Source organism: Myotis nattereri (genome assembly GCF_964212035.1).
Source record: "Myotis nattereri genome assembly, chromosome: X".
Taxonomy (NCBI): Eukaryota; Metazoa; Chordata; class Mammalia; order Chiroptera; family Vespertilionidae; genus Myotis; species Myotis nattereri.
Genome location: NC_138078.1, coordinates 128,094,140 through 128,108,221, shown reverse-complemented (window position 1 = coordinate 128,108,221; position 14,082 = coordinate 128,094,140). Strand labels below are relative to the sequence as shown.

At 38.4% G+C, this 14,082-nt stretch overlaps 1 protein-coding gene across 2 annotated transcripts in view; it reads left to right on the top strand.

Moving 5' to 3' along the window:
• The first annotated feature begins 357 nt into the window (after positions 1–357).
• MCF2 (MCF.2 cell line derived transforming sequence) overlaps positions 358–14,082 on the top strand; it is a 69,521-nt gene continuing 55,796 nt past the window's right edge. The window contains exon 1 of one of the 2 annotated variants that reach the window (XM_081115042.1): positions 358–748. In XM_081115042.1, coding sequence (XP_080971168.1) covers positions 698–748 — 51 coding nt within the window. In that variant the 5' untranslated portion in view covers positions 358–697. The remainder of the gene's footprint in view (positions 749–14,082) is intronic. The other variant, XM_081115043.1, reaches the window with a different exon arrangement.

Genomic DNA, 14,082 nt, shown 5'->3' with positions numbered 1-14,082 from the left:
ATATGCTATGCAATTAGGTATACTTCATAATTCATGATAGGAGACAAGCTTTTTTTAGTTACACATTTTGGGGAAATATTAATTTGGGTGATAATCATATCCATCTTAAAAAATTTGCATGTTATGTTCTTTCTAGATTATTATCAGGAAAAAAATTAGAATCTGTGAACTTTCACAAGGCTTAAACACATAAGAGAACTTAGTTAAAAAAAAACATAATTGAATTTTAAGTCACAGACCAAGGTAGGTAAAGGGTCAAGGTATCAGTTAATACTACCTTCACAAAGATTCTTAGCATTCCACCTTAAAAATCAAACTGAGCACAGGAGAAAGCCAGTCCCATCAAGCCCTTAGGAGGAGAGTCTTTTTTTCTTTTTCCTCCACTCTCAGGACATGCCTGACTATCTTGAGAAGTCCAGCATAAGCTAATCCATGAGGTTCAATCAGGCTAAGTAATTGGGGATGTGTCAACTCTGAATTACAATGAGCAGCAGGGAAGAATTTGTCAGCTGACTAATCAGGGATAGTGGTTTTCTTATAGTGCTGCCACGCTGGTAATGGAAGCAGCTACAGCTAACGGTAGCTTTGTTTGATAGAGATTTTTGGCTGCCGCTTTTCAATACCCAAGAAGCAGCTCATATTTCATCAATGTTTCATTGACAATTGGAAAAGAAGAGTGTCATTGTGTGTAGACGAGATGGCAGAAGCAACTCCCCCGAGAGGCAAGATGAGGTTCAGAAGGAATGCGGTAAGGGCTCTGCCTGCAGTCCTGGAAAGCCTGTTCCCAAGTTCAAGTGCAGTAATGCTGCAGCATGGTGCTATAGCACAAACTGCTGAATGGGGCTTTTAAGGACAGATAAGAGAATCAAGACTTGTATTTGCATGAATTGCATTGATGTGATTTACTGTGATGTTGACATAGGGAAACATAGAATGTAATTTCAAAATCTAAATGTAATCAAGTTTTTATGAGGAAGTACTGTTAGTCAGTTATTTAAGACTGTATGAACAATTTTGAATCGTTTGGCAGAGTAGCTTTAAGTCACTAGTTAAAATAATTCTGACAAAAGGATTCAGTCTTTCACCATGGTCAAGTAGAGTATGATATAATGGATAAGGTCTGGAGATGACTTCATCAGTATTTAAAAAGGAAGCCTTTCCTGGTTGTTACTATATAAGTGAAAAAAAATGTAAAGGTTAATGATTCAGTCTTTCTGATGTTAATTCTTCTCCAAATTAAAACTTTAAAGATATAGAATTCTAGCCTGTTGACAACTTTTTATATTTTTAAGGAAAAAAAAGAGTGACTGACTTTTCATTATAGGCTAGAATTTAGAAATCTCTCCTTGCAGATATGTTTCCAGCATTTTTCTACCTAAAATCCTACCTTCATTAGCTCACTTATATACTAAATTCCCAACAAATTTCTAAAGTTATATTTAGATATATTTGGGGGAAATGCGAAATAAAGTTAGCTTATTTAACAACTAACTGGTTATCAACAGTTTTCTTTCAAAACTTAAGATAGCATTATTGACATTATAATTTAAAATGTAATGCTTAATCATTAAAAATGCTGAGACAACACACAAACAAAATAAGAAAGAAAAAATCAGACATTAAAAATGACATTTGGAATCAAAAGTATGATAAGGGAAAAAACGAATAAAGATTTTGTTACTGAGTGGGTGAGTAAATGTGTTATATTCTAAAAATGCTCTTACCACAGAATGCTATTTTACGATTACAGTTTAGGATATGAATCTTTATTTTGACAAAATGGTATCTTCAGCTCTACACATGAATTTGTCTATGGGAATAATAGGTCCAGACTTTTAATAGACAATTTGTGGTGCACAATAAATGCCTGTGTAGGTGCTAGGCAGTATTGGGTACAACTGCCAATTAGTACTTTTGTTATCAAAAGTAACTGCTTTAAGCTTTCAGAAAGTTCCTACCTAATTCATATATATATATATATATATATATATATATATATTCTCAGTGCTGAACTTAGTTTTAAATATATATGTACATATATATTAATATACACACAAATAAATACAGTACACAAATAATCATTGAATAGACATATCTAGTACTGTGTTACACATAATATAGATTACAAAGGTAAATATGGAGTGGCTACTGAACTGAAAGAGTTATCTAGTAGAGAAGGTAGGACATGTTCATACAGAACTAATATGAAAGAACTTCTTGTTAGTGGGGAAGGTCTTATAAAGGAGATGATATTTGGGCCTTATTCAAAAGCATATGTTTTTATTACCTTTCTTTGTTTCTTCCATTATTCTCTTAAAATTTTTTTTATTGTTTAAAGTATTACATATGAATCCTTTTTTCCCCCATTGACCTCTCCCTGCTCATTCCCATCCCCCCTGCACATGCCCTCACCGCCCCCCCCCCCCCCCCCGCCACTGACTGTGTCCATGGATTATACTTATATGTATGCATACAAGTCCTTTGGTTGATGTCTCCCCCCACCCCCTGAGTGAAATCATGTGATATTTATCTTTCTCTGACTGGCTTATTTCGCTTAGCATAATGCTCTCCATGTCCATCCATGCTATTGTGAATGGTAAGAGTTTTTTCTTTTTTTACAGCAGTGTAGTATTCCATTGTGTAGGTGTATCACCATCTTTTAATCCACTCATCTGCTGATGGGCACTTAGGCTGTTTCCAAATCTTAGCTATGGTGAATTGTGCTGCTATGAACATATATCCTTTCGGATTGGTGTTTCTAGTTTCTTGGGATATATTCATAGAAGTGGGATTACTGGGTTGAATGGGAGTTCCATTTTTAACTTTTTGAGGAAATCCCATACTGTTTTCCACAGTGGCTACACCAGTCTGCATTCCCACCAGCAGTGCACGAGAGGTCCTTTTTCTCCGCATCCTTGCCAGCACTTGCCATTTGTTGATTTGTTGATGATAGCCATTCTGACAGGTGTGAGATGGTAACTCATTGTCATTTGATTTGCATCTCTTGAATGATTAGTCCATTATTATCTTAAATGAATTACTTGAAGAGGCCCCTAGGAACAAATATCTTAAAATAAAATTTATTAGGTTAAGCCTGAGCGCAGAATTATAGTGGAAGACAAATTTGTTTTGCTTACATGGATAGTGCTTGACCAGAGTGAGAAAACTCAAACTCATATGGTGACACAATGGTTTAACCTTGAGGATCTCTAGAGTTGGCCTTATTCTGTAGGCTATGATAGGTAGTACCCAAAAGGATGGTACAGTGGATTTAAAGTCCAAAGAGAGAATTAAATTGGTTACTTGTTGGTAATTGCAATGACTGTGGCCAAATGGGAAGGAGAAGATGAGAACGGATATGTGACAAGAAAGACAAAACACAAGGAAGGAGTATTTCCCAGTTCTGTACTGCCCCTGAGGTCACTTGGCAAGTTTTTTGGTGACCTGTAAAGTAACTCATACTTTCTGTATTCTTTAAGTGTGGGGTGGGGTATGGAAGAGTGTGGAGGTAAGTAGATCATGGCCTTGGAAACTCTTCTCTATAGCTTGAGGTCATGAAATTTTCCCCAGTCTTTTCTAAACAGATAGTTTGAACCTTATTAAGGTCAAACACATGCCAACAACTCAACATTATGTTATTTATGATATTAGATTATAATAGTTTTGTTTAGTAGGCTCCATGATATCGGATTGTTTCCAACAATTTGACTGTTAATATTTGTCCCATTTTATAGATATCAATGTCAAGTCATTCCTAAATGCTAGGCAGCTAGTCTGAGTGTGCATTCAGTCTATGCATTGTTAAGTATATGTCCTGAAAAGTGTTATGTATCCTGAAGAGAGCTTGCCCTTAGGATTCAGGAAGGCCTGAGTACCACTGCTCCCTAAGTGTAATCTTGGGTGAGTTATTGCACCACTGAGCTTTAGTTTGCTCATTTGTAAAAAGGCTATCATACCTACTTCACTTCAATGTTATGCAAGCTAAATAGGGTAATATCTGTAACAAGTCGTACATATGTAATAAGCTTTCAGTCAAGGGTCCCCTCTAATTGTTACTGCATTTCTTTATACTACATATTTTAAAAAACTATAAGAATGTAAATTGTTTTTATATTAAAGCAAACAAACTTTTATATTTTATAAGACATTTTAGACAATTTTAAATAACTAGAATGACTGAAAAGTGTGCATAGGGTGTATGAATTGCCTCTTTTATCAAAAGATATCAAACAAGGTTAATTTTTACACTTTTGTAGTGAAATGATGTACAGTGGGGCCTTGACTTACGAGTGTCCCGACTAACGAGTTTTTCGAGATATGAGCTGTCTCTTGGCCGATTTTTTGCTTTGAGTTGCTTGCTTTGAGTTGCGAGCTAAAATTCCAGTTACGAGCCAGCTTCAGATACCCCACCGCTAGTTGGCGCAGCGAACGTCACAGTGAATGCCACAATATCAGCCCAGCATCACGTGTCTCACTCGTTCACAATTGATTTGACATATGAGTAATTTGAGTTACGACCTCCATCACGGAATGAATTAAACTCATAAGTCAAGGCCCCACTGTATTGAGTTTATACCTTTTGGTGTTGTTACTGCTGTCCTTACTGCTGTAAGGCCATATAACTGGGAGAGCTGAGAGAACACATGAGGAGAAGGGAATAAATCTCTTCTCTTGGAAAGAAAGATCAAGGAAAGCTAATTACGTGCCCATGAACCTGAAGAACCAGTAAGAACTGCTACAGAGGGTTGGGGTGAGCCATGCACAGTGAGTGATCAGAGAAATGGCTCTGAGCTTTATGAAAATGGGCAACATACTAGGTTTTTACTTGAGTGCCTTTAAGCAGTTACATGGTGGAACTCCAAAAAACAATTCCTGCAATAAAGCTAAAAACAATACTGCTTCTTCTTTCATGCTATTTTTCTTTAAAAAAAATAATGACAAAATAAAACAAGACTGACACTTTTTTATCCACATCCCTTTGCTATTTTGATAAGTTCTCAAAAACGATTTACAATTTTAAAATCTAGGGTTTGATTTTGGCAAACATAGAAATTGTGCCATTTCATGTTTATATAACCATACAGATTAGAGAGCCTTAAAGCAGCTTACCCAAGAATTTAGGAATGTAGTTTCTCCAAACCAAAATGGGAAAGCTCAATGGATTCGAGATGTATTTGCTGTGAGATATATGCATGCATCTGATACTGTTTATGTTATATGATATGCTATTTGATTGCTCATTAAAAAAATCTTTATTGTTGGAAGTATTACATATGTCCCCTTTATTTCCCCATTGGCCCCTTCTAGCCTGTCCCCACCTCCTACCCCAGGCCTTCACCACCCTATTGTTTGTCCATGGGTTATGCATATATGCATACAAGTTTTTTGGCTGAACTCTTCCCACCCTGCCTTCTCTCTGAGATTCATCAATCTGTTCCATGCTGCTATGTCTCTGGACCTATTTTGTTCATCAGTTTATTTTGTTCATTAGATTCCACATATGAGATCATGTGATACTTGTCTTCCTCTGACTGGCTTATTTCACTTAGCATAATACTCTCCAGGTCTCTCCATGCTATCTTAAAGGGTAATAGTTCCTTCTTTTTTACAGCTACTTAGTATATATTGAGTAACCGTACCACAGCTTTTTTATCCACTTATCTACTGATAGGCATCTGGGCTGTTTCCAGATCTTGGCTATTGTAAATTATGCTGCTATGAATATTTTCTTTCTGAGTGGTGTTTCTGGTTTCTTAGGATATATTCCTAGAAGTGGGATCACTTGGTCAAATGGCAGCTCCATATTTAATTTTTTGAGGAAACTCCATACTGATTTCCATAATGGCTGCACCAGTCTGCATTCCCACCAGTAGTTCATGGGTGTTCCCTTTTCTCCACATCCTAGCCAGCACTTGTCATTTGTTGATTTGTTGATGGTAGCCATTCTGACAGGTGTGAAGTGATACCTCATTGTCCTTTTAATTTGCATCTCTCTGATAATTAATGACTGAGCACTTTTTCATATGTCTCTTGAGCATCTGTATGTCCACTTTGGGAAAGTGTCTATTTAGGTCCTTTGCCCATTTAAAGATTATTTTTATTGATTTCAGAAAGGAAGGGAGAGGGAGAGAGATAGGAATATCAATGATGAGAGAGAACCATTGATTGGCTGCCTCCTGCACACCCCACACTGGGGATAAAGCCCGCAACCTGGGCATGTGCCCTGATTGGGAATCAAAACATGATTTACTGGTTCATAGGCCGATACTCAACCACCAAGCTACACAAGCCAGGCCCTTTGCCCATATTTAAAATATATATTTTTATTGATTTCAGAGAGGAAAGGAGAGGGAGGGAGAGAGATAGAAACATCATCCGTGAGAGAGAATCATGGATCAGCTGCCTCCTGCACGCCCCCTAGTGGGGAATCTAGCCTGCGACCTAGGCATGTGCCCTTGACCGGAATTGAACCTGGGGCCCGGTCCGCAGGCCAACACTCTATCCAATGAGCCAAACTGGCCAGAGCCATTTTTAAATGGGATTGTTTGTCTTCCTTTTATTAAGCTGTATGAGTTCCTTATATCTTTTGGCTATTAACCCTTTATCAGATGTATCATTAGCAAATATGGTCTCCCATACAGTGGGCTCCCTTTTCATTTTGTTGATGGTTTCTTTTGCTGTTCAGAAGCTTTTTATTTTGATGTAGTCCTATTTGTTTATTTTCTCCTTAGTTTCCCTTGCCCTAGGAGATGTATCCGCAAACAGATGTCTGAGATTTTGTTGCCTGTGGTTTCTTCTATGATTTTTATGGTTTCATGGCTTACATTTAAGTCTTTTATTCATTTTGAGTTTATTCTTGTGTATGGTGTAAGTTGGTTGTCTAGTTTCATTTTCTTTTGCATGTATCTATCCAATGTTCCCAACACCATTTATCAAAGAGACTGTCTTGACTCCACTGTATGTTCTTGCCTCCTTTGTCAAATATTAATTGAGCATAATGGCTTTGGTCAGTTTCTGGGGTTTCTTTTCTGTTTCATTGATCTATATGCCTGTTCTTGTGCCAGTACCAGACTGTTTTGATTACAGTGGCTTTGTAGTATAGCTTGATATTTGTATTGCGATCCTTCCAGCTTTGTTTTTATTTCTGAAGATTGCTGCAGCTGTTCAGGGTTTTTTTTTGGTTCCATATAAATTTTGGAGTATTGGTTCTAGATATGTGAAATATGCTGTTAGTATATTAATAGGGATTGCATTGAAACTGTAGATTGCTTTCGATAGTATGGACATTTTAATAATGTTAATTCTACCAATTCATGAACACGGTATATTCTTCGACTTGTTTATATCTTCCTCTATCTCTTTTTTCAACATCCTGTAGTTTTTCGAGTACAAGTCTTATCTTCTTGGTTAAGTTTATTCCTAGGTATCTTAATGTTTTTGTTGCAGTAGTTAATGGGATTATTTTTTAGTTTTTCTTTCTGATAATTCATTATTGGTGTATAAAAATGTGATAGATTTCTAGGTGTTAATTTTATATTCTGCTACATTGCCGAATTCATATATTAAATCTAGTAGTTTTTTGATGGAGTCTTTAAGTTTTCTATGTACAATATCATTTCATTTTCAAATAATTAAAGTTTTACTTTCTCCTTTCCAATTTGGATGCCTTTTATGTTTTCTTCTTGTCTGATCACCGTAGCTACGACTTCCAGTTTGTTGAATAAAAGTGGTGAAAATGGACACCACTATCTTGTTTCTATTCTTAGGGAAAATGGTTTTAGTTTTTGTCCGAGTATGATGTTGGCTGTAAGTTTTACATATATGACCTTTATTATGTTGAGGTATGATCCCTCTATTCCCACTTTGCTGAGAGTTTTTATAAAAAACAAAGGTGTTGGAGTTTGTTAAATGCTTTTTTCTCCATCTATTGATAAGATCATGTGATTTTTGTCTTTCAGTTTGTTTATGTGATGTGTCATGTTCATTGTTTTGTGGATATTGTACCTGCCTTGCATTCTTTGAGTTACTCCCACTTGGTCATGGTGTATGATCTTTTTAATACATTGTTGGATCTGATTTGTTAATATTTTACATAGGATTTTAGCTTCTATGTTCATCAGGGATATTGGCCTGTAATTTTATTTGTAGTGTTTTTATCTGGTTTTGGAATTAGGATAATGCTGGCATCATGCTTTGAATGCTCATTTGAATACTAGCTTTAAAATAGATTATCTTGAAGCTTTTAGTTATGTAAATATCTGAATATAGAGGAAAAGTACTGTCTCTCTATACCTATCTGCAAACACATCTTGAATCCATATGGCCTTTCAGGTTAAAATTTCTCAAGATTTCCCTATTTCCTCCAGATTCTCACAGCCAGTGATCACATTCAGAAAAGTGTACATATTGATATTGGCCTATGTTCAGATAGATGAAGCTTTAGTTTGGAATTTACAAACTAGTAGCCCATATTTGTGTTTTGTTTAGACCATATATTATTTGTGTTTATTAATGTTTTAACAAACATTCAATTTGTTTCCGGTCTTTAAAAATCTTGGGAGTTTCACAGAGAAATCTGGATTTCTTTGAAAATACAACTTTTTTTTTTCTATTTTATTTTATTTATTTTTTTTCTCTCTCTTTTTTTTTAAATATATTTTTTTGATTAAGATATTACATGTGTGTCCTTGTCCCCACATTGCCCTCTACCCCCCCCCCGCTCATGCCCTCACTCCCCCCTCCCCCCTCCCCCCCCCCCCCCCCGTTGTCCGTGTCCATTGGTTAGGCCTATATGCCTGCATGTAAGTCCTTTGGTTGATCTTTCCCCCTTACCCCCACCCTCCCCTACCCTCCCTCCAAAGCCCGACAGTCCAATCAATGCCTCTCCGTCTCTGGATCAGTCCTTGTTCATCAGTTTATGTTGTTCATTATATTCCACAAATGAGTGAGATCATGTGGTATTTATCCGCTCTCCAGTTCCATCCATGCTGTGGCAAATGGTAAGAGTTCCTTTTTCTTCTTCCTCTTCTTAAAGAATACCTTTCAGCATTTCATATAATGCTGGTTTGGTGGAGATGAACTCCTTTAGCTTTTTCTTATCCGTGAAGCTCTTTATCTGACCTTCTATTCTGAATGATAGCTTTGCTGGATAAAGTAATCTTGGTTGTAGGTTCTTGCTATTCATCACTTTGAATATTTCTTGCCACTCTCTTCTGGCCTGCATGGTTTCTGTTGAGAAATCAGCTGACAGTCGTATGGGTACTCCCTTGTAGGTAACTGACTGTCTTTCTCTTGCTGCTTTTAAGATTCTCTCTTTATCTTTTGCTCTTGGCATTTTAATTATGATGTGTCTTGGTGTGGTCCTCTTTGGATTCCTTTTGTTTGGTGTTCTCTGTGCTTCCTGGACTTGTAAGTCTATTTCTTTCACCAGGTAGGGGAAGTTTTCTGTCATTATTTCTTCAAATAGGTTTTCAATATCTTGCCCTCTCTCTTCTTCTGGCACCCCTATAATTCTGATGTTGGTATGCTTGAAGTTGTCCCAGAGGCTCCTTACACTATCTTCATATTTTTGGAATCTCTTTTCTTTTTTCTTTTTCAGTTGGGTATTTTTTGTTTCTTTGTATTTCAAATCTTTGACTTGATTCTTGGGATCCTCTTGTCTGCTGTTGGATCTCTGTAGATTATTCTTTATTTCAGTCCATGTATGCTTAATTTCTAGTTGGTCCTTTTTCATGTCCTCCATGGTCTCACTATACTTATTGAGGGACTCATTAAATTTATCGGCGGTTTCCATAAAATTCTTGAAAAACCTTATAAACGTGGCCTTGAACTCTATATCCAGTCGTTTGCTTTCCTCCATTTCTGCCATTTGTGACCTGTTTCTTTGTCTCCGCATTTTGGCTGCTTCCCTGTTTTGATAGAGTGGCTTTGTGTGCTAGGTGTCCTGTAGGGCCCAGTGGCTCAGCCTCCCCAGTTACCTGAGGCGGACACTCTTGGTGCACCCCCCTGTGGGCTTTGTGCACAGTCTTGTTGTAGCTATGCCTTGGTTGTTGTAGGATCTCTGGGAGGAATTGACCTCCAGGCCAATTGGCAGTGAGAATCAGCTGTGTCTGCACTGGGAGAACTGTGCTGGAGACACCCTTCTGGGGCAAGACTTGCTTCAGTGCAGCTTTGGTGCTCACTGAGACTGCACCCTGAGTGTGTCCCTTATGGATCTGAGGAGTTGTGATCTGGATGGCCCCCCTCTGACCACTGGGCACAGTGGCTCTTGGATCTAAGGAGGTGCTAATTTAGCCTCTGCCTGAGGTTACACAGCAGGAGCTACGAAGAGAACTGCAGATTCCCCTTCCTTTTTTGGAGTTTGGAGGTGCCCTGATGAGGCTCAGCTGTGAAGCAATGCAAGCCGCTGTGGGGCCTTGGGCCTTCTCTTGGAAGTTCTAGGTCTGTCTTGCCCAGCTGCAGTTTGTTAGGTAATTACAGGTTGCAAATGGCCAGGGCATTCATATGCAAAAGCCTCTGCTGCAGCCTGGGCGGGGTCTCAAGGAATCAAAGGGCAGAGAGAGCAGCTATGGCGGAGCCTCAGCCCTGCCCTAAGGAGTCGCGAGTCCCAGTGTCCCGGCAATGGTTGCAAGCACCTCTGAGGGAAAGCCGCTCTCAAGCTCGCCCGCTGCCAGACAGTACAGTTTCTCCCCGTATGAGACCTGGGTCCCCAGAGACTTCCCGGAACCGGATTTCAGAGCCGTTGGGAGCTTGTGTCTCCCTCCGGATTCAAAAAGACTGCCGCGCTCTCAGGTGCCAGACCCTCTCCACGCGCGAGCCCCCGTACCTCTGCACTCCACCTCCGCAGCTCCTCTGGCTCTCAGTGTGCTTTTCTTTCCTTCTAGTTGTAGAATTTACACTCAGCCAGCCCCCCTGTAGTTCTGGATGATGTCCACCTTGTGTTTTTGATGCATTTATCAATTGTTGCGGGAAGCAGCAATTTCCCGGTGTTTATCTATGCCGCCATCTTAGTTTCTCCCCGAAAATACAACTTTTTATGATAATTAAGTCACTAAACATTTTGAAGGAATTAAAGAAGAAAGCTGTATAATAAACGAATCAGAAAGTTTTACTTAAGAATGATCTGATTGGAATTAGAATTACCTTTAGAAACATTTTACACAGTTGTCAATGTTTGGGATAAACGGCTTTATCAAATAGCAACAATAACTGATTTAATAAACAGCCGACATTAAACCTTGACTTATGAGCAGGTGTATACTTCCAAACCCCGCTGAAACTCTTCCCTGTGGTTTTTGTGGACAGTATACTTCCAAACCCCACTGAAACTCTTCCCTGTGGTTTTTGTGGACAGTGGTTCTCCTTCTCTCTTCTGTGTACTTTGTTCCCTGCTATGTGATCAGCAGTCCCTGGACCTGGCAGCCTTGTTCTCCTAGGAATGGCAGGGTAGAGACCAGGGTTTTACCTCAGGTAGAGGGTTGTTCGATGGCCTTCTGTCTTCTCATAGTATCCTCCACCACAATTTTGGAAGAGGGTGAGGATTTTAGGCTTTAAGTTGGTCATCCCTATGTCTTGCATCCACAGATGTCCTATTCAATACCAGAGAATATGACATTAAAGAAAGTCAAAGAGAAGATGCAACCACATTAACCTAGAATCCATGAAATAATAAAAGTAATTTTGCTTTAAGTGTTGGCAAAAGTAGGGTGCTTTCAATTCCATTGAAGTGTGAAAAAAATAAGCTGGATTAAAGCCGGTAAGTATAATAATAATACTAGTAATTTACCCATGTGAAGGAGAAGGAAAGGCTTAATTCCTAAAGTGAATGGGATAGAAATAGAATCAGTGTTCTCAAACTAAAAATAGGCTCAGAATTCTCACAAATCCCTTCTCAGCATCTCTCCTTAAGGAAGACTTTATCCATATTCCACTATATTTCTACCGAAACTTGCCTGTCCTTGTCTTATTATCTTATTAAATTTCTTGAGAATTTAAAAGAACTTTTATATTCATTATTTATTTTAATTCTTACAATAATTATGGTAAGTGTGTACCATGCTTAGCATAAAATAAAACATGCATTATGCACATAATAGAATTTAGAATGTACATACATTATCATTGGAACTCTCTGTATCTACTGTTTCTCTATAAAAGTTGGTTTTGAACTTTGAAATAAGCTTTCCTGAGCAGTGGGAATCATGAGTACCAGTAGTTCTTAAAGTTTCCTTTCCTCAACACTAATTTGAAAAACCCTAGGATAGGACTTTGGTCCTGCTAACATCAAATTTTCATCCCACTACTAATCATTGTGTATTGGAAGAGCAAGATCATGTTGAAAGATAACAGTTTTTATTAGGAACCAATATTGAGAATAGTAATAGGCTTTTTGAGTTTGTTTGGGGTGCTATAGCAGAATTCCATAGACTGGGTGGCTTTTAAGTAGACATTTCTCATTGTTCTAGAGCAGCGTTTCTCAACCCTTTGGGGGTCGAATGACCCTTTCACAGGGGTCGCCTAAGGCCATCGGAAAACATATATATAATTACATATTGTTTACAGTAGCAAAATTACAGTTATGAAGTAGCAACAAAAATAATTTTATGGTTGGGGGTCACCACAACATGAGGAACTGTATTAAAGGGTCACGGCATTAGGAAGGTTGAGAACCACTGTTCTAGAGGCTGGAAGTACAGATTCTATGTCTGGTGACAGCCCACTTCCTGGTTCATAGAAGGTCTTTTCTCTGTGTCCCCACATGGGCAGAAGGGGTGAGGGATCTCTTTGGGGTCCCCTTTTAAATATTTTTATTGATTTCAGAGAGGAAGGGAGAGGGAGGGATAGGTAGAAAATCGATGATGAGAGAGTATCATTGATTGGCTGCCTCCTGCATGCTCCACACTGGGGATCAAACCCGCAACGCAGGCATATGCCCTGACTGGGAATTGAACCATGACCTCCTGGTTCATAGGTCCATGCTCAACCACTGAGCCATGCCTCTTGGGCTCTTTGGGGTCCCTTTTATAAGAGTACTAATCCCATTCATGAGGGTTTCAGCCTCATGCCCTAATCACCTCGCAAAGTCCCTACCTCCAAATTTCATCACTTTGGGGCTTGTTTCAGCATGTGAATTTGGGGGAGACATAAACATTCAGTATATAGCAGAGGGGAAGAAGTTTCTCATGAAGGTAGAGGGTAGCAGAGACATGGCCACCTGGAGGACTTAAGAGTTGGCCAGCCATCCCAATTTGTGTCTATTTATTATCATTGTTTAATTTATTGATTTAATTTTGTGCTCTTTTACTTACTTGTATGACACTCAGTTCTCTTTCCCTTTAGTTCTTATTGCCACTTAATTGTTTTATGTTTTATCACCACTTCAAAATGAATTTTTAAAATCTCCAGTTTTAAATGTCATTTTCCCAAGAGGTTAGGTCTTACACCTCAGTGAAAATTATTTTTTTAATAGACTTGATTGTTTTAGAGCAAGTTTAGGTTCACAGCAAACTGAGCAGAAAGTATAGCATTCCCATTACCTCTGCCCCACAATATCTTAATAAGTTTTGTTTCATAGTTTTGTTTAATTACTAATATTTCAACATGCCTGAAATATTATTGTATTTTAAACATTCTTGACATATGTTGACTTATTAGGCTTTAATCTGTTGTTTTCAGGTAGATTCCACTCTGCATTCCCAGTCTGCACTTCTTTTGCTCCTCCCTTATACATACATTTGCTGATGCACATCTTGATGTTCTGCTTGCTCCAACTCAACATGTCCATAATTTGGAATCAGTATATTATTCCCCTCTTAAAACCGGTTTCTCTTGTGATACTTACATCAGTGATGATTATACCATCCAGAAATCTGGAGACTGATTTCCTAGTTTTTCCTTTCTTACCAGACACATTCAATCATCATGTCTTGCAGATTGTATCTCCCAAATTCTACCCTTATCCCTGTTATTGTTGCCCCAGTTCAGGAATTCCTCATCCCTGGCTTCCTAGCTCACCTGCTTTCAGTCTTGTTCAAATTCAGTCCACACACCAGAGTGATCCCCCTAAAATGCAAACATCTTAAA